Raw genomic sequence first — 20,414 nt, 5'->3', positions numbered from 1 at the left:
ATGGACATTTGGGCTCCTCTCTACAGTTTGGCTATTGTTGATAATGCTGCTAAACATACAGGTGCATGTGCTCCTTCGAGTCTGTATTTTTGTATCCTTTGGGTAAATACCTAGTAGTGCAACTGCTGGATTGTAAGGTAGTTCTATTTTTAACTTTTTGAGGAACTTCCATACTGTTCTCAAGAGAGACTGGACCAGTTTGCATTTCTACCAATAATGCAGCAATAATGCAAGAGGGTTCCCATTTCTCCACATCCTCCTCAACACCTCTTATTTCTTGAGTTGTTGATTTTAGCCATTCTGACAGGTGTGAGGTGATATCTCATTATAGTTTTTATTTGTATTTCCATGATGATGACTGATGTTGAGCATCTTGTCATGAGTGTTGGCCATCTGGATGTCTTCTTTGTAGAAATGTCTATTCATGTCTTCTGCCCATTTTTTAAACTGGATTTTTTTGGGTGTTGAGTTTTACAAGTTCTTTATATATTTTGGATAGTAACCCTTTATCACATATGTCATTTGCAAATATCTTCTCCCATTCCAAAGGCTGACTTTTAGTTTTGTTGACTGTTTCCTTTACTGTGCAGGTTTTTTATCTTGATCAAGTCCCAATAGTTCATTTTTTCTTTTGTTTCGTTTGTCTCTGGTGACATGTCTAGTAAAAAATTGCTATGGCCAAGGTCAAAGAGGTTGTTGCCTGTGTTCTCCTCTAGGATTTGGATGGTTTCCTGTCACACATTTAGGTCTTTAATCCATTTTGATTTTATTTTTGTATATGGTGTAAGAAAGTGGTCCACTTTCATTGTTCTGTGTGTTGCTATCCAGTTGTCCCACCGTTTGTTGAAGAGACTGTTTTTTTATGCCAGTACATAAAACTGTTTTGATGACTATAGTTTTGTAATATAGCCTGAAATCCAGCATTGTGATGCCTCCAGCTTTGTTCTTCTCTTTCAGGATTGCTTTGGCTATTTGGGATCTTTTGAGGTTACACACAAATTTTAGGGTTGTTTCTTCTAGCTCTATGAAAGATGCTCATGTTATTTTGGTTGGGATTGCATTAAATGTATAGATTGCTTTGGGTAGTATAGACATTTTAACAATGCTTGTTCTTTTAATCCATGAGCATGGGATGCTTTTCCATTTCTTTGTGTTCTCTTCAATTTCTTCCGTAAGTGTTATGAAGTTTCAGAGTACAGATCTTTTACCTCTTTGGTTAGGTTTATTCCTAGGTATCATGGTTTTCAGTGCAATTATACATGGGACTGATTCTTTGAGTTTTCTGCTGCTTCAATGCTGGTGTATAGAAATACAACAGACTTCTGTACATTGATTTTATATCTTGTAGGTTGCTGAATTCATGAGTTAGTGCTAGCAGTTTTTTGTAGAGTGTTTTGGGTTTTCTACCTAGTGGAACATGTCGTCTGCAAATAGTCCAACTTGGACTTCTTCCTTGCTGATCTGGATGCTTTTTACTTCTTTTTGTTGTCTGATTGTGGGGGCTAAGACTTCCAGTACTATGTTAAATAGTAATAGTGAGAGTGGACATCCTTGTCTTGTTGCTGACTGTAGGGGAAAGGCTCTCAGTTTTTTTCCAATAAGGATGATAGTAGTTGTGGGTTCTTTGTAGACGGCCTTTATGGTATTGAAGTATGTTCCATCTACCCCTACTTTGTCGAGGGTTTTTTGGTTTTTTTTTTTTTTTTTAGTCAAGAATAGATGCTGTACTTTGTCAAATGCTTTTTCTGTATCTATTGGCAGGATCATATGGTTCTTATTCTTTCTTTTATTAATGTGGTATATCATATTGATTGGTTTCTGAATACTGAACCAGCCCTGCAGTCCAGCAATAAATCCTGCTTGATCATGGTGAATAATTCTTTTAATGTACTGTTGAATTTGATTTGCTGGTATCTTGTTGAGAAGTTGTGCATCCCTGTTCATCAAGAATACTGACCTTTAATTCTCCTTTTTAGTGACGTCTTTGTCTGCTTTTGGAATCAAGGTAATGTTGGCCTCATAGAATGAGTTTGGAAGTTTTCCTTCCATTTCTATTTTTTGGAATGGTTTGAGAAAAATAGGTATTAATTCTTCTTTAAATGTCTGGTAAATTCCCCTGGGAAGTCTTCTGACCCTGAACTTTTGTTTGTTGGGAGATTTTCTATTACTGATTCAATTTCTTTGTTGGTCATGGTTCTGTTCAAATTTTCTATTTCTTCCTGTTTCAGTTTTGGTACTTTGTATGTTCCTAGGAATTTGTTAATTTCTTCCAGATTGTTCAGTGTGTTGGCATATAATTTTTCATACTATTTTCTTATAATTGTTTGCCTTTCTGTGGTGTTCATTGTGATCTCTCCTCTTTTGTTCATGATTTTATTTGGGTCCTTTCTCTTTTCTTTTTGATTAGTCTAGATAGGAGTTTATCACTTTTATTAGTTCTTTCAAAGTACCAGCTCTTACTTTGTTGATCTGTTCTACTGTTTTGTTGGTTTGTTTGTTTCTATATCATTTATATCTGCTCCAATCTCTATTATGTCCATTCTTATACTGGCTTTTGGCTTTATTTGCTGTTCCTTTTCTAGCTCCTTTACGTGTAAGGTTAGGTTGTGTATTTGAGAGTTTTCTTGCTTCTTGAGGTAGGCCTGTATTGCAATATACTTCCCTCTTAGGACTGCCTTTGCTGCATCCCAAAGGTTTGGGACTGCTGTGTTTCATTTTCATTTGCTTCCATGTACTTTTTAATTTCCTCTTTAATTTCCTGGTTAACCCATTCATTTTTAGTAGGATGTTCTGTTACCTCCATGTATTTTGGATCTTTCCAAATATTTTCTTGTGCTTGATTTCAAGTTTCATAGCATTATGGTATGAAAATATACATGGTATGATCTCAGTCTTTTTGTACCTGTTGAGGGCTGATTTGTGACCCAGTATGTGATCTATTCTGGAAAATGTTCCATGTGCACTTGAAAAGAATGTATATTCTGCTGCTTTTGGATGAAATGTTCTGAATATATGTTAAGTTCATCCAGACTATGTTATAGCTACTGTTTCCTTATTGATTTTCTCTTAGATGATCTGCCCATTGCTTAAGCAGGGGATTAAAGTTCCCTACTATTACTGTATTATTATCAATGAGATAGTTTGTATTTGTTATTGATTTATATATATGGGTACTTCCAAGTTGGGGGTATGAATATTTACAACTCTTAGATCTTCTTGGTGGACAGACCCCTTAATTTTGATATAATGCCCTTCTTCATCTCTTGTTACAGTCTTTGTTTTAAAATCTAGTTTGTCTGATATAAGTATGGCTGCTCTGGCTTTCTTTTGATGTCCATCAGTATGATAGATGGTTCTCCATTCCTTCACTTTCAATCTGCAGGTGTCTTTAGGTTTGAAAAGAGTCTCTTGTAGGCAGCATATAGATGGATCTTGTTTTTATTATCCATTCTAATGCCCTATACATGTCTTTGATTGGAGCAATTAGTCCATTTACATTCAGAGTGATTATTGAAAGATATGAATTTAGTGCCATTGTGTTACTTGTAGAGTTGGTGTTTCTGGTGATGTTCTCTGGTCCTTTGTATTCTTTGTTGCTTTGGTCTTTTTTTTTTTCCCCCTCCACTCAAAAGACTCCCCCTTAAAATTTCTTGTGGGGCTAGTTTAGTGGTCACAAACTCCTTTAGTTTTTGTTTGTCTGGGGCACACTTTATCTCTCCTTCTATTCTGGTTGACAGCCTTGATGGATAAAGTACTGTTGGCTGCATATTCTTCCCATTCAGCATGTTGAATATATCCTGTCATTCCCTTCTGGCCTGCCAAGTTTCTGTGGACAAATCTGCTGTGAACCTGCTTTGTCTTCCCTTGTGGGTTAAGGACTTTTTTTCCTTTGCTGCTTTCAGGATTCTTTCCTTGTCTGTGTATTTTGTGAATTTGAGTATGATATGCCTTGGTAATGGCTGGCTTTTGTTGAATTTAATGAGCGCTCTCTGTTCACCTTGGATTTTGATGTCTGTGTTCTTCCCTAAATTAGGTAACTTTTAGCTATAATTTGCTCAAATACACCTTCTGCTCCTTTCTCTCTCTCTTCATCTTCTAAGTCTCCTATGATATAAATGTTATTACATTTTAATAAGTCATTGAGTTCCATAAGTCTACTTTTGTGATTCATTACTTTTGCTTCTCTCTTCCTTTCAGCTTCATTATTTTCCATAATTTTATCTTCTTTATCAGTGATTTGTTCCTCTGCTTCATCTATCCTTGTTTTTATGGCATACATTTGGATTTGCATCTTGGTTATAGCATTTTTAATTTTGGCCTGACTAGATTTTAGTTCTTTTATCTCTGCCGTAAGGATTCTCTAATGTCTTTTATATTTTTGTCAAGCCCAGATAGTATCCTTATAACTGTTGTTTTAAATTCTAGTTCAGATGTTTTATTATATCTGTATTGATTAAATCCCTGGCCAACATTTCTTCCTGTTTTTTTGGGTTGGATTCTTCCATCTTGTCATTTTGGAGGTGAAAAATGAAGGAAGGAAGGAAGGAAGGAAGGAAGGAAGGAAGGAAGGAAGGAAGGTCCTAGATGTGTTTTGGGTTGATTGTTAAGAGAAGCTTGATAGAAAAAAATACATATATAAAAACTTAAAAATAATTCAAAAAGTAAAGAAATTGCTCTTTCTGTATAACCCCCCCCCCCAAAAAAAAACGAAACCAAAACAAACAAACCCAAAGGAAGCTAGATCCTGTTTCCCCCAGAGCTGAAGCTTTGCAGCACTCTATGATCAGTAGACTTGGTGCGTGCAAGGGGGTTATGCTGGTCTGGGAGAGGGGTGTACTGCTCTGATTCTCAGGTGGACTTACTCTAGTGGAAATACACCTGTAGGGTACAGTGGGGGCAGGGCTAGGTGTAAGTTGCTCAGGTCTTCATTTGGTGGCACTCTTTTTCTCTCAATGAGGTCGGTCACTGCTGGTGGGCAAGGGGTAAAAATGGTTCCACCCTGCTCTCTCCTCTCTGGAACAGGGAGCTCGTGCCCACCACTCCTCAGGAAGTCCTCACAGACAAACATTGCCTCTCCAGGGGGTCCCTGTCTTTGAGCTGTCTGCCTGCCAGACAGCACAGAACACCTGTGTTTTATCTTAGGCACAGCTAGGTTTCAAACCCCACACATCAGAGACCCTTGTGGCAGAGACCCATGCTGATCCTCTGGGGGAGGGTCTCACTGCGCTGTGTTGGATGCTGGCTTGTCCCAGAATATAGTTACATGACTGCAGAGAGGTTCAGAGTTTATGGTAAATTGTAATACATAGCCAGCACCAGGGTTGCTGTCCTCAGCTAGCATCTTTGTTCCTATGCTGGTGAATGGAGTAGCTCAATGGTGCCCGCAGGATCCCTTGCCTGTGGAGCTGCTGTATCACCTCTACCAAATGCTCTTCAAGCAGGGGAACCACTTCTCCCCGTGAACCACAGGGAATCCTCAGACTGCACTGCCCACTCCTGGGGCTCCTCCCTCGTCCCCCACTAAGCACAGCCATGCTCAATCCTGGTAATGCTCTTGACCTCCAAAACTTCAGACACTGCACTCTGCTGTTTATAAAAAACTAGCGGTATTGAAATCCTCTCCTTGAGACAAAGCATAAGAGACTCTTAAAAACTGAGAACAAACTGAGGGTTGATGGGGGGTGGGAGGGAGAGGAGGATAGGTGATGGGTATTGAAGAGGGCATCTTTTGGGATGAGCACTGGGTGTTGTATGGAAACCAATTTGACAATAAATTTCATATATTATAAAAAAAAGAAAAAAAAGAAAAAAAAAAAGGAAATCCTCTCCTTTTTCCAGTCAATGGTTTTGGGGAAATTTTTTTTTGTGCAGTCCCCTGTGAATGTTTTCACCCTTTTTTTCCCACTCTTTCTCTCTTGTTCTCTCTTGCTCCTCTCTCTGTGATCAGGGCTCCTTCCCCACTGCTGCAATCGTGGCTCTTTTCTCCCCAAATCAACTCTCAGCATTTCCTCCCTTCCACGGGTCATTTTTTCTGCTTGTAGATGTGCAGCTTTGTTCTCCAAGACATCTGATCGATTTCTTGAGTGTTCAGAATGATTTGATATTTCTCTAGCTGTGCTTGAGGCAGGAGGCAAGATTAGGGTTGCCCTACACTTCTGACATCTTAACATTCTCCAGAACATTTTGAAATGACAAACTGTATAGAAGTAAAACTAATTAGTGGCTGCCAGGAGACAGGGATGGGGGGAGCACAGGGAAGCTCCTTTGCAGTGATGGAACAGTTTTGTATCTTGATTTTCGTGGTGGTTACACAACTACACGAATAAAATAGCATAGAACTATACATATGCACACATACAACTGCACACGAATACATACAGAAAAACAGTGAAAACTGAGTAAGGTCTGTAGTCTGGTTAACAGTACAGTATCATACTAATATAAATCTTCTGGCTTTGACACTGTACTACAGTTATATATGATGTCACCTTTAAGGAAAGCTGGGTGAAGATTTTAGGAACATCTATGTATTATTTCTGCAACTTCTTGTGATATTGTTTCAAATTTTTTAAAAAGCTAAAAAAATGATGTGTTCAAATGCTTTTTAAAAAGAATCTTGAGTAGCAGAACAAGCTGGGCTGCAGAAATGGAAGAACAATTTCTGATTTCATTTTTTTCCATACTCTCTATTGCATGTCTACCTATCATTTCTTTACTCTATTTTTCTTGAAGCTAACTAAATAAAAGCTTCTCCAGGACATAGGCCCTATTCTAGTAACCCCTTTCAGTGCCTATGGCAATACAGATGTTAAAAATAAAATACTAGTTTTGAATTGAGCAAGTTAGCTAATTCTGGCAGAATCCGATACATTTATAAAGAGAACTAGAGTTAAGTTACACTGACTAGTTTTGCGACCTTGGTTACTTACACCTCTCTGGACTTTGGGCTCCTCATCTATGGAATGAATATAATGAGTATTATGTGAGAAGACTGTTAGGAAAATTAAGTGAGTTAATGTATGTAAAGTACTTAGAAGAGTGCCAGACAAATCAGAATAGCTCAATGTTATTTTTCTAAAAGATTTTAAAAATATGACTTTTAGGTGGATCCATTCTGATGAATCAAAATGATAATCAATAAAATGGTTAAGTGGTTATTTCCTTTAACTACTAGGTTTCAATGAAAAAAGTCTGTGGGGATTTTAAATTTTTTTAAGTTTATTTATTTTGAGAGAGAGAGTGAGCAATTGAGCACAAAGAGGAGAGAAGCAGACAGAGGGGGAAGAGAATCCCAAGCAGGCTTTGCACTGTCAGCATGGAGCCCAACATGGGGCTCAAACTCACAAACCATGAGATCATGACCTGAGCCAAAACCAAGAGTTGGATGCTTAGCTGACTAAGCCACCCAGGCGTCCCTGTTTGTGGGGATTTTAAAGAAAAAAGCCCAATATACCATCTTAAAAGTACCTATGATATTTAGCCTTTTAAAAATGACTACTTATTACTTGTACTGAGTTAAGTTCCAGGTCCTAATAATTTCTAATAACAATAAAATATTATATGTAAAATTTCAATTAATAAAGGTTTAGTCTAAAGATTTCGACTTTATGTACATTATGTGACTCTCTTACCTAGCTGACTTATTAATCTTCACTCTTTTTTTTTAATTTATTTTTGAGACAGAGAGAGAGAGAGCAGCAGAGATACAGAGAGGAAGGGGACAGAGGATCCAAAGTGGGCTCTGTGCTGACAGCAGCAAGCCTGATGCAGGGCTCGAACTCACAAACTGTGAAATCATGACCTGAGCCAAAGTTGGACTGCTTAACTGACTGAGCCACCCAAGTGCCCCTAATCTTGACTCTTCTTAAAATGACAGTTTTGTATTCTCTCTTATCCACCTTTGCTTAAATGTCATCTCTACTCGGAAGCCTTACCCCACTTCCCAGAGAGGATGTATCACACTACAACCATCTAGCTATAGGCAAGACTGCTCTACTGTGCTAACTTTTATAATCTCTTGCACACAGTATAAATCCTGGCACAGAGTAGGTCCTCAACAAATATTTGTGAATGAACCAACCACTGCCATATTCCCATGGCAATTTTTACTTGCTACCATTAAGGAACTTGGTATATTGAATTATAATTATTTTCCCATTTGTCTCCTCCATTAGAGTGTAACCTTTTTTTTTCAACGTTTTTATTTATTTTTGGGACAGAGAGAGACAGAGCATGAACGGGGGAGGGGCAGAGAGAGAGGGTGACACAGACTCGGAAACAGGCTCCAGGCTCCGAGCCATCAGCCCAGAGCCTGACGCGGGGCTCGAACTCACGGACCGTGAGATCGTGACCTGGCTGAAGTCGGACGCTTAACCGACTGCGCCACCCAGGCGCCCCGTAGAGTGTAACCTTTTTGAGGCCAGGGCCCATGTCTCACTCATGTTTGCACCCTCAGTAACTAGCACAGTGAGTGGAACATTTATCAAAGATATGTACTGAGAGGCTACCATGGGCCAGGTATCGTTTTCCAACAGTGGACAAGGCAGTCACAGTTTCTTATGGAATGACAATAAAGGATAATAAAAAAGGATAATTTTTATTGGGACTAATACTATGAAGACAATAAAGCATAACAATGCGACAGAGGAATAAGGAGAAGTACTAGTAGTCAGGCCTTTGTAAGGAGATGATACTTGAGCTCAGAACAAAATGGAGCCGGTCATGTTTAGGTCAGGAGTAAAGAGTCCCAAGTACAGGGAACATCAAGTACAAAGGCTCTGAGATAGGAATCAGTTGGGTTTGTTTAAAAAAAAAAAAAAGGCAGGTGTGGCTGGCACATAGTAAACTAAGGGAAGAGAGGAGAAAAGGTCAAAGAAGCAGGTCAGGGCTGGAGCATGCAAGCCATCCTAAGTTTAAACTCTATTCTAAGAGCACCACTGGAGGATTTTAAGCATGAAGTAACAGAATCTAGTTTACATTAAAAAAATTACATTGGGGGGCACCTGGGTGGCGCAGTAGGTTAAGCGTCTGACTTCAGCCAGGTCACAATCTTGCGGTCCGTGAGTTCGAGCCCCATGTCAGGCTCTGGGCTGATGGCTCAGAGCCTGGAGCCTGTTTCCGATTCTGTGTCTCCCTCTCTCTCTGCCCCTCCCCCGTTCATGCTCTGTCTCTCTTTGTCCCAAAAATAAATAAACGTTGAAAAAAAAAATTTAAAAAAAAATAAAAAAATAAAAAAATTACATTGGTTGTTAAATGGTAAAGAAAAATTGTGGGGGATCATGAACTTCCTTCCACAGGCAGACAAGTTAGGAGACTATGCAGTGGGGTGGGGGGGCGGACAGCATGGAGGCAGTCAAGATGGACTGAAATAGACAGATGGGTGATAAACTTCAAAGACATGGCTGGCAGGACTTGCTACTGAACACGGGAAGTAGGGTGTGGGAAAGAAGAATCAAAGATGTCTCCTGGGGATCTGACTCGAGCAAATTTACTAAAACGGGGAAAGAAGAGGAAATATCTACTATTCTGGACTAAGAAAGTTTCAGATGTCTATTAGATAACCAACTGGAAAAGTAGCACACAGCAGGCACTTGCTGCATACTTTTAAAAATTACCACTTTCGGGATAGACTCATCTACAAATCAAACATATAATACAGCATTCCAAATTTGGCTAACTCTATTTGCTGCTTCCAAGATAACGAAGATAAACAGAAAAGAATAAGTGACTGAAAGGACCAGAGATCTCAGTTCATTTGATGAAATCTCATTTTTGCTATTATTGATGCTCCTTGACCCAGATTTTTAATATAAAGGTGCCATATAACCTCCTGCGGCTTAGTGCCTCAGTTTCCTCAGCCATTAAACGAGAATAACAGTACCACCTATCTTGTATGGCAATCGCTTAGTGCCACATCTGGCATATATAAGTGCTCAATAAACATTACCTATTATGTTCCAGACGGAATTTCCATTTAAAAAAGATTAAAATGTTCTATTATTCAACACTCATTCTGGAACAACAGGGAAGTGTCTGTGTTTATATTTTATAGATGGCAAAGTGAGGTACAGAGACAGTTGAATGGAGCAGTACACTCAGGTGCACACAGTTAAAGTAGAGCAGACAGGCACCTGGCCATTCAGGCAACTCCAGTGATTTAAGGTATGATGCTGCTATCCCTTCTAAGAGTGGGTTTTTCTTTCACTTTTTTTTTTAAAGAAGTAAAAAAGGAATAGTGCTTTGTGACGAAAGTCATAAGAAAGTCAAGGATGAATGCAGAGAGATCTGCATGTTGTAAAAAAGGCCTCTTGACCCTTAACTTTTCTCTGTAAAGTGAAGGGAAATACATTAAGTGCAAATTCATTTTGTGAAGCCAACTGTATGGGAACAGCTGATCAGGTAACGCTCAGGTTTGAAATGATTTTCACTAACTCAGCTAAGAATGGAAATAAGTACTTCACATCCCCCAACCCCTTTTCACTCTTATTCCTTTAGAAACGTCATAATAGTTTTTTCCTTCCATTCTTTTACAAGCAAATTTATAGCATTCATAAAATTTTAGACTAAGTCAGAAGGAAACTGAGAGTATATCTAATATATTCTTTCATTTTAAGGTAAAGAATGAGGCCCAGAAGGGAACTGACGAAAATGAAATGAAAGCCAAAGTGGCCTGGGACCAAGTGTCCTAATGCCCCACGGGTTACTCTTCCCACTACAAGGGTATCAAATGGCGGGCCAGGCAGTCACCAGAGCTCCTCTGTGTCTATGACAGCCATCATCCATCATGTCACTACTTCCTTCTGAGCCTTAACCCTTTGGAGTCCTAAACCACACTCAAGCTAGCTGCTGCCAGTGATGGTGGCCACGCCTCTAGTGATCTAGTAAATATAAACACCAGATTTCCTGCTTAAAATATCAAGACCTTTTCTCCCTTCCATTCTGCCTTTTGAATTTTAGAAATAATTAAACTTTTCTGGGCAGTAATTATTTTTTTAGGGAAATATCTAAATTCTACACACTGAAAATGTGGCTGGAGACTGTGAAATAAACTCACTTTGTCTAAAATTTAAAAATAAATATAAGCAAAAGTAATCTATGGTGACAAAAATCAGAAAGTGGTTGCTCAGGGCCAGGGAATGACTGGGAAGAAGCAGGAGAAAACTTTCTGGGGTGACAGAGATGTCCTCTATCTTGAGAAGGACACAGTCAGACTATACACAAGATCTGTGCATCTCACTGTTTGTAAACTGTATCTTTTTTTTTTTTTTTTAATTTTTTTTCAACGTTTTTTATTTATTTTTGGGACAGAGAGAGACAGAGCATGAACGGGGGAGGGGCAGAGAGAGAGGGAGACACAGAATCGGAAACAGGCTCCAGGCTCCGAGCCATCAGCCCAGAGCCTGACGCGGGGCTCGAACTCCCGGACCACGAGATCGTGACCTGGCTGAAATCGGACGCTTAACCGACTGCGCCACCCAGGCGCCCCTAAACTGTATCTTTTAAAAACAATCTAAATACTCATGCAGAAAATTCAGATTTTAAAATTCTCATCCAAAGAAGGGACGTGAACTGCAGTTCAGCTGATGAAAGGCAATGACCAAACTCAGAGATCGTTCAAAGTCAAGCTACACATTTCTGTTCCAACTACTCATGAGAATAATACCCACTAGACCAGAACTTGTGTATGTGGAGGGCAAGTGAAGAGCTTCCTTTCAGGATATGCTGATGAATGGATTCTGTCTTAAAATAGGAAAGAAAGTGTTATTTAAGAACTGTGTACACTCCTATGATAACATATCCACCACTCTCCATGGTCTACTAAAATGCATTTAGAATTTAATAACAGAACTTCATCCTAAAGACCACAGAGAACTTAAGATGATAAGGAAAGTAAGCTTGAACACAGTGCAGTAATTATGTTTTTAGATTTTTATTTTCTGTATTATTCTCCTATAAAACTTGGGTGTGTGTAACATTCTGCCCACTGCATTCCATATCTGGTAACACAGTCTTGACAAAAAACAAGAAGAGTACTGAAAAGGAATAAAAAATTGGCTCTCCTCTGGCTGATAAGCACATGATGTTGGCTCAGGAACCATAGGTGAGTAGGAAGACAAATTGGTTAAAGACACTGCTCTGTTAGGGCTTATCACAAGAGGAGGGGGGAGAAGAGGGCAAACTTAGAGTTTAAGTTACAGCTAGAAAGGGAAGACAAATTTCTCACCTCTTTCAGCAAAGTGCATTGCATGATAAATTTTAGCATATGATCATAAAAAGGTCCAGTATAGAATCTGGCATACTGATAAAGGGTAGCTGTGTAAGAAAACACTATGTTCCATTACTAATGAAAGACCCACAGGAGACTGACTGTCCCTCTCCTTAGTGATGGTCATACATACCAAATCTGGCTTCACTCGGTGAGTCAGGGGAAAGGAGAGCCACATAGAGTACAAAGTGGTGAGCACTGTGGACAGCCAGGACTGCTGAACCTCACGGCTTCTGGGGATGCGGTGAATAAAGTATTCGGGAAACTAGAAGGAAAATAGTAACAATCCAAGTCAACCGGGCCATTGATAACCAAGGTAAACACAGCAACAGTTAATGCTTGTAGACCCAGGTCATGCTTTATTTAAAATTTTCATTCTAACTACTTGTAAATTAAGTTACAAAGCCCTTTCCATGCTTTATATGACACACATCATCAGGTTATGACAGAAAAGTTCCTAAATATGATTAAAAATGTTAAAGTTGGTGTTGACAATAAGTTGGGATAAATTTTCTACAAAATATGTTTTAGGCAAAGAGGTTAACATGCTAATACCACAAATTGTTCTTACAAACCAACATGTAAGGCAAATAATCTAATACCAAGATGGCCAAAGGAGATGGACAGAGAACCCCAAACAGAAGAAACTCAAACAGCCAATAAACACAAAAAGATGGTTAATAATTAAACATAAAAGAAAGCAATAAATCATTTTTACTTACCCAATTGTCAAAGACCATGGTTACCCAGTGTTTTTTGAGGGTGCTGGGAAATAGACACTTACATTCCCTGGTACAACTTTTGCTTACAGCTTTTTGTGAGGGCAATCCAAAAATATCTATCAGAATTTTAAGTGTGTCTACTTTTGATCCACATTTCTGTTTCCAGAAATATATCCCACAGATTCACCTACATGCTTATTCACTGTATCATGCATTGTATTTGTGGAAATCAGAGACAGCCCAAATATCCTCCAATAGGAAATGGAGATGTTCACACAACAAAATATATGAAGATAAATTAACAAATGACAGATTTATATGAGCTTACATGGAAGATGTGCCAAGCTAAATTGTTAAAAAGAATATGCAAGTGGCAGGACAGTATGTTTAATACGGTCCAGGGTGTATTAACAAATCACAACACATGTGTGTTGGTATACACAGATGTACACATATTAGTATCTGCTCAGAGAAAATCTGGAACTATTCACCATAAACTGCAAAGAGGGGATATTTTTATTTTCCAGGTCATGTATGTCCACACTTAAAATTTGCAACAAGCATGTACTGTTACTTTCATAATAAAAGAAATGAACATTTCTCCTTGAATCAAAGTTCTTGGTATACTTGTTATCTTTTGCTATGTAACAGATTACCTCCAAACCCAGTAGCTTGAAGCAACAAATATTTTTGTTTCTAACTTTCTGGGGGGGTCAGGAATCCAGAAGCGGTTTAGCAGGATTATTATGGTTTGGAATCTCTCATGAAATTGAAGTCAAGTTGTTGGCTAGGGCTGCAGTCATCTGACGGCTTGACTGGGGCTGGAGGATCCACTTCTAAGGTGGCTCACTCACATGGCTGGCAATTTAGTGCTGGTTTTTAGCAGAAGATTTTACTTCTTTGCTACATGGACTTTTCCATAGGGCTTCTTGGGTATTCTCATTACACAGCAACTAGCTTCCCAAAAGCAAGTGATTCGAGAGAGGGAAAGGCAGACACCACAATGTCTTTTATGACCTAACCTCAGAAGTCACACTTTGTCATTTGCACAAAGTCCTACTGGTTACATAGGTCAACCCTATTTAATATGAAAGAGACTACACAGGGGGCTTGAAACCCTGGGGGTTTCTTGGAGCTTGGCTACCACACAGGTTAAGTCAGACAGTAAAGGACTAAGTATTTAATACACTCTTCTCCCCATCCCCCTATTGGCTTAGAGGTACAATATACTCCTTGAGAAAATAGAAAAGGCTTTTCCTAAACTAGTGGAAGACATACAATTATTGGTCCTGAGATTGTGTGTTTAGAAAAAGATATGAAATTGTGTCTGGAGGCTTTTGTTGAGCCTCCAGTATGAGCCTCCAGTATGAGCCTTCCTCATACCCCAGGAAGGCATGAGTATAGTTCTTATATATACTGCACAAAATGAAAATGTACTACACATGTGACTACTTTGTTTCATATGTGACTGTAAAGACTATTTCCTCCTCCTTTCATGTTACACGAGTGGAGAAGGAGAGATCTGGATTCAATATATTATTCACTATTTCTATTTATTCATCACTTACTAAACCAACATTGTTTTTCCTTCCAAAGGATTAAAGTACTAAATGTTGAACTAGAAAATAATACCGAATAGTTCCCAAACTACAGAGCAAACAGGGAGCAGTAAATAACCAAGTGGGGACAAACCTGTGAGGTGTTTTCTTTGAGATCTGTGCTTGCCTAATTTATGATTATTAATTGGAAAACACATAACTGGCAAAACTGTACTATGAGCCAAAATCCCTCATCAGAAAACTTTTGGGTCAGAAGTATTTTTAACAGGTAATATGGGGCATCCTTGGAAGTTTGGGGGAAAGTAACCAAACATATTAATATCTCTGCAGCAAAACATGAATATTCACACTAACAAGGATAAATAAAGACTATAAGCCTTAGGCCAATTCAAATCAGGTTTTGCTGCCAAAGGTGTGACAAACTTCAGATCCCCTCCATCCCCCAGTTTTCAGAACTTTTTGGTAATTTAGATATGGGATTGTGGAACTTGTACTGCAAAACACATTTGAATCCAATAAGATGTCATTGCTATTATTACGGCAAAAATAACCCAGTAGGGTCTCATTCCAAAGGTTTTTTGGATGTTACTTCCCAGTTTTGAGGCCTGATCTCCGTATCTATAAAAATTTCTTCAAAAATGCATGGGTGTTTATAATGTCCCTTGAATCTCTTAAAGCTGCAAGCATATAACTTTGTAAAGAAGCAATGTGCAATATTTCTGGATATTTTTAGTGTCTTGAGGGGCTGGAAGCAGTTTGACTAAGGCTCTAGCAGCCCAACTCCTCAAATTCCATCTGCGCTCCAGAGGGGCAAACACACAGGCCTGGTAGGGAGGGGTTTTTCAAGGGCGTCTGTCTGGGTCTGAAGACGGCAGTCTCAGACTAGGACATGGAAAAAGAGACTACATCTCATCCCAGGAAGCAGCTTGAAGAAGCAGAGAAGATGGGTTTAGGAAGTCTTGTCCATTCTCAGAGGAGGAACAGAAACTAGTAGTGGGATGTTCTGGGGTGGAGACTGAGGGACTTCCAAGACGGAAACTAGAAAACAGGCCTGAGGGTGAAAAACAAGGTTAGTGATCAGCATGATGGCCTCTGCTTCTGGAGGTGCATGCAAGAAGCCTGACCTCAGCCTCCAGATCAGATGCCAGGCTGAGGAGCGGAGTCCCAGTTCCACTTGTGGCTGGAGCTAACTGGGCCAATGATCACACACCTACAGTGGCCAATCACCCAGTTTGCAGAGGAGAGTCCCAGTATAATTATTAACAGCACCTCTTCTGCTCTCAGAAATGTCCCAGTTGAAATGATAAACTATGTACTGACCCACAGGGCAGGACAATGAGTAGGTTCTTCCAAGTCACAGGGAAAGAAATTTATTCAGAACAGCAGGAGGCAACATGATGGGAGAATCTGCATTACCGTTAAGGATAAGAGTGTAAGTGGTAGCTGGGAAGAAAGCCAAGCTGAAAGTTTTGTCAGTGAGATAAACAGGAAAAGAGTCAGGTGATGATGAACTCGGGGAAGGGCAGTGATGAGGAGCTAGACAAGGGATCAGAACCATGACCCTGACTGGCAGGGACAGGACAGTCCACAGAGTCCACAGCTCTATACTGGAGAGGCCCTCCAGCTCCAGATCCCATCCAAATCTTGCCTACATTATCATTTTTTTGATAAGAAGTTCAGATAATTGGAAATCCTACCCAAAAGATTTCTCTCTAAATCCAAGTCTCTCACCACCCATTCCCCCACTACAGCAGGCCAGTTCTCCTTAGACACACCTTCCCGACTAACCTTTCTAAGATACCCCCACCCCACGTGTACCCGTACTCTTCCTTCCCCCATGGACAGGCTTGCTCTACGTTTTTGTTTTTGTATTTTGGGCTTTTTTTTTGAGAGAGAGAGAGAGAGAGAGAGAGAGAGAGGGGCAGGGAGGAGGAAAGAGAATCTTAAGCAGGCTCCACTATCAGCAGGGAGCCTGACAGAGGGCTCCATCTCATGAACCATGAGATCATGACCTGAGCCAAAATCAAGAGTCAGGTGCTTAACCAAATGAGTCACCTATGCCACTCTACTGGCATACTATATACTTATTTATTTACTACCTGTCTGCCCCATTAGAATATAACTTACCTGAGGATGCCAGGAAATTTAATCACTGCAATCTCAGCGCTTGTGAAGAGTACCTGGTTTACAGTTGATGCTCAGTATTTATTGAATGAGTGATTCAATGTTATTTATTGCATGTTAATAGATATTAATCCAATCTTCTTGTCACCTAGCTGAGGTATATTTAGACGGACGATATAAAAGGGCACAAAGACAGTGATTTCAGAGTGCACCTTTAGGGCCTTATTTGTAGGGGCCACTCAGTAAACAGATTAAAATGAATGGAATTCTTGGGGCTAGAGAAAAAACCTGAGCAAAGTGGGGGACTGGAAGTTTATAAAGAGCCAGAGCCAGGAGGCACCAAGTTCTAAGGGCTTGGGGAAACAGGAGGGAGAATGACAATGAACCAAAGACCAATGCCCTCTTCCCTAACAATGTGTCCCAGGTAGAGAGCCTAGACTGCTCTCTATGAAACTGACCACTCACAAGGGCTTCAACAAATGTCTCAACCTTTGTGGGTCCTCTCCCTAGAAAACAGATCCATGAGAGAAGAGTGTCCCCAGAGCTTTGAGGTCTGAGCATATAAGGGAAGGGAGCCTGTTAGGCTAGACAAGAACAGCAACCCATTCTGCACCTGACACTACTTGGAAAATTCTATGCCTTCAGTTTCGGTATTATACCTTCTACACGGGTGTGTATTGAAGTGGATGGGAACCTGGGCCATTTTGGTAAGAACAGGGCTCTCAGATTAACTATGCTTAACACACAGAAACTGGTGCTAGGGTATTTGATGTCCCATATTGCCTAAAGGAAATACTAAGGGTCAGGCCATGGAAAAATCTTGAGAGGTTTTTTTTTTTTTTTTTTTTTTTTTTTTACATATAAAATAATCAAATACATGAAGAAATCAACAAGGAAAAATTATTAATAGAAAGATTGTATTTTGGTTTTAACAAAAGTTCCTTTGAAGACAAAAGAATGGGATGGAGTTTCAGAGAGCGACAGTTCAGGCCTGGCTATGACCTTTGGCCAGACATTCTCAGGGATTGGGGCATCTGGAGAAATCCAAATGAAGGCATCCTCACAGACATAACTATTTTTGTTAGTCTGTACCTTTGCCTTGAGGGAAATGTCCCTGACCCTCTTTTATGTCCTACTAATGGGATGCAGGACACAAAGGAAGCCTCATCCATCATTTTACCACCCCTACCCCTCACCTCTAGACCCAATATTTAGTTTAGGAGAGGCCACACAACCCAAGCAGGGTCAGTCTTCCCTGGATCCTGGACCCAAGAAAAGTAATTCCTTTGAAAGACACTGTGGGATGTTAAACTGGCTCTGAATCCATTCCACTGGGGCCATGAAATGCATACTTTAGTGTTCCTCTATTCACTAGGCTTTTCTATAATGACTCAAAAGTACTATCATATTTGCCACCAAAACATGCTATTCCGCATTCCCAAGCCAGGAATCGACAAAGGAACAGCAGAATCTATCATAAATAAATTTCCTGGTTATATATGAAGATCATGAAAATATACATTGGCATTGGCAGGGACAGAGGGTGGGGCACCTGCTCCTGTGGCTCCTTCTTCTAAAACCTCTACACACATTCCATATCTAGCTACTTATTCCCAACATCCCTGCTATTCTTGGTCCAAACTAAGACCATCTCTCACCATGACTACAATAACCTCTCAACTCATCTCTAACTCTCCTCTGGCTCCCCTACACTTTATTCTCTACAGAATCACCAGAGATTATAATGTATAGCAGATCTTTCCTTTCATTCTCCTGCTTAAAACCCTCCAAAGGCTTACCAATGCACTTGGGATAAAATCCAAATTTCTGACAACTGTCTCTGAGGTCCTGTGTAACCTGGGCTGCCTTATCTCTCTAATGGTTCCTTGTTCACTCACCAACCACATCAGCCTTCTTTCTTGTTGTGTGAATACGTCAAATACATTCCTTCCTGAGGGCCTTTTCGGTTCATTCTGAGTGGTCTACCGTGTTCCCTAGATTGGATCAATCCAGGTCTTGCTTGAACATTACCTCCTCAGAGAGGAGGCAGGCTCCCCACGTGCCCCTCCCCCAATACACGGTCACCCTCCACCACACTGTCTTATTTTGCCATCTTCACAGAATTACTCATACTTCCAATTAACTTGCTTGTTTGTGTGTTTGACTGGTGTCTGCCTCTCTCTTCAGAACACAAGCTCCATGAGAGGAAAGGATTTCATCTTGCTCACTGCTGTAACCCCACTGTGCAGAACGGTGTTTCATACATCATGGGTGCTCAGTCAATACCTGCTGAACAGATAAATGACTGTCACTATAGTTTCTAGAAGTCCAGTCTGTGGTCTATGCTGGATAGGATGCTGACTCTTTACCTTGTAACATCTCAGGATTGTAAGAGACCAACTAATCCAACCTCTCCACTTCACGGATGAGAAATCTGAAATCTCCCAAGGTGACACCGCCAGCAAGTGGTAGAACAGGTCTTCCATGTGCCCTGAAATATGCTCCTGACTCACCCTTCTAAAGGCCCTTCTTTTATCTCTGCACCTCAGTTCTGAGGAATACATAATGAGCTGAACCAACTTCCCATGGAGCCGTGTTCCCTGCCTTCTGTTGCTTCTATATATAGCCAGCTACCCATTCTGACCCATTTTCTTTTCCTTCTCTGTTCTTCAACTCACCTACCCTCTATATCTACAGCCTCCAACCCACAGAGCTTGCCTGCTTCCCTGGCTCTGTGGGGACTGAGCTCCCTGCGCCCTCCGGTCACCTTCTCCTTCATACCCTGTTCTGTGCTGTAGGTTTGGCATACCAGCCCCAACTACCACTGTTACCAACGTGTCCTTCCCGGCCTCCAAGCCTTTTTGGTAAAAACAAACAAAAAAAACCCAAGAAAACAAACAAACAAACAAACAAAACAGAGTAAAAATACAGGGACTCAGAAATCCTCAGAGTTTTTGTTGAACCTTATCAAGTCCTGTTGTTTTGCTATTGCTCCTGCCTGGTAGCCAACTGGGTTACATAGAAAGTATATTCTACTTGAGTCCTTTTTTTTTTTTTTTTAATGTTTATTTATTTTGAGAGAGAGAGAGAGAGACAGAGAGAGAATGTGAGCAGGGGAGGGGCAGACAGAGACGGAGAGAGAGAATCCCAAACAGTCTTTAAGCACTGTCAAGCTCAGAACCCAGTGTGGGGCGTGATCTCACAAACTGTTAGATCATGACCTGAGCCAAAATCCAGAATCAGATGCTTAACTGACCCAGGCACCCCCTGACTCCTTTCTTTCTGTGCAGTTCTATGTGTATATCCTGCAGTGTGTGCATTTCTTGCAACATGATTCGGTCTCTTTCACGCAACCGGCAGTAATATAAAAGACAAAGAAGTGAGATTCTCTCTCTCCCTTATTCTCTCTGCACCATATCTTAGAAAAAGACACATACTAGTTAGTGAAACCTCCTTTTCATCCATCTATCTAAACGTCCTAATTAAGAAGGGGCAGAGGCCATGTGCTATAGTACTGTATGTATACCCACAGAGCCTCCCAGTGTTTCCTACACAAGCTTGACTGATGCCTAACTAGACATAGAGTGGCAAGACAGCCAAGAAAGGGAGAATGTTTACTAAAAAAAATAATAATAATAAAGTAGAGAAATGGATTTTTTTCCCTCAGTCTCTAGTTTGTCTGAAATTATGTGAAACACTGAGTTAAATGCTAATAGTATATGACAACTTGTAACTTTCAAAGTA

The 20,414-nt window shown here is 40.2% G+C and overlaps 1 protein-coding gene across 1 annotated transcript in view; it reads right to left on the bottom strand.

Moving 5' to 3' along the window:
- The window catches only part of ALG14 (ALG14 UDP-N-acetylglucosaminyltransferase subunit), a 102,199-nt gene that overhangs the window by 52,480 nt on the left and 29,305 nt on the right, over positions 1-20,414 (bottom strand). The window contains exon 3 of the mRNA XM_047873644.1: positions 12,399-12,530. Coding sequence (XP_047729600.1) covers positions 12,399-12,530 — 132 coding nt within the window. The remainder of the gene's footprint in view (positions 1-12,398; positions 12,531-20,414) is intronic.

This window comes from Prionailurus viverrinus, chromosome C1 (genome assembly GCF_022837055.1).
Source record: "Prionailurus viverrinus isolate Anna chromosome C1, UM_Priviv_1.0, whole genome shotgun sequence".
Classification (NCBI taxonomy): Eukaryota; Metazoa; Chordata; class Mammalia; order Carnivora; family Felidae; genus Prionailurus; species Prionailurus viverrinus.
Note: the sequence above shows the minus strand (reverse complement) of the source record. Positions and strands in the feature narration are given on the sequence as shown.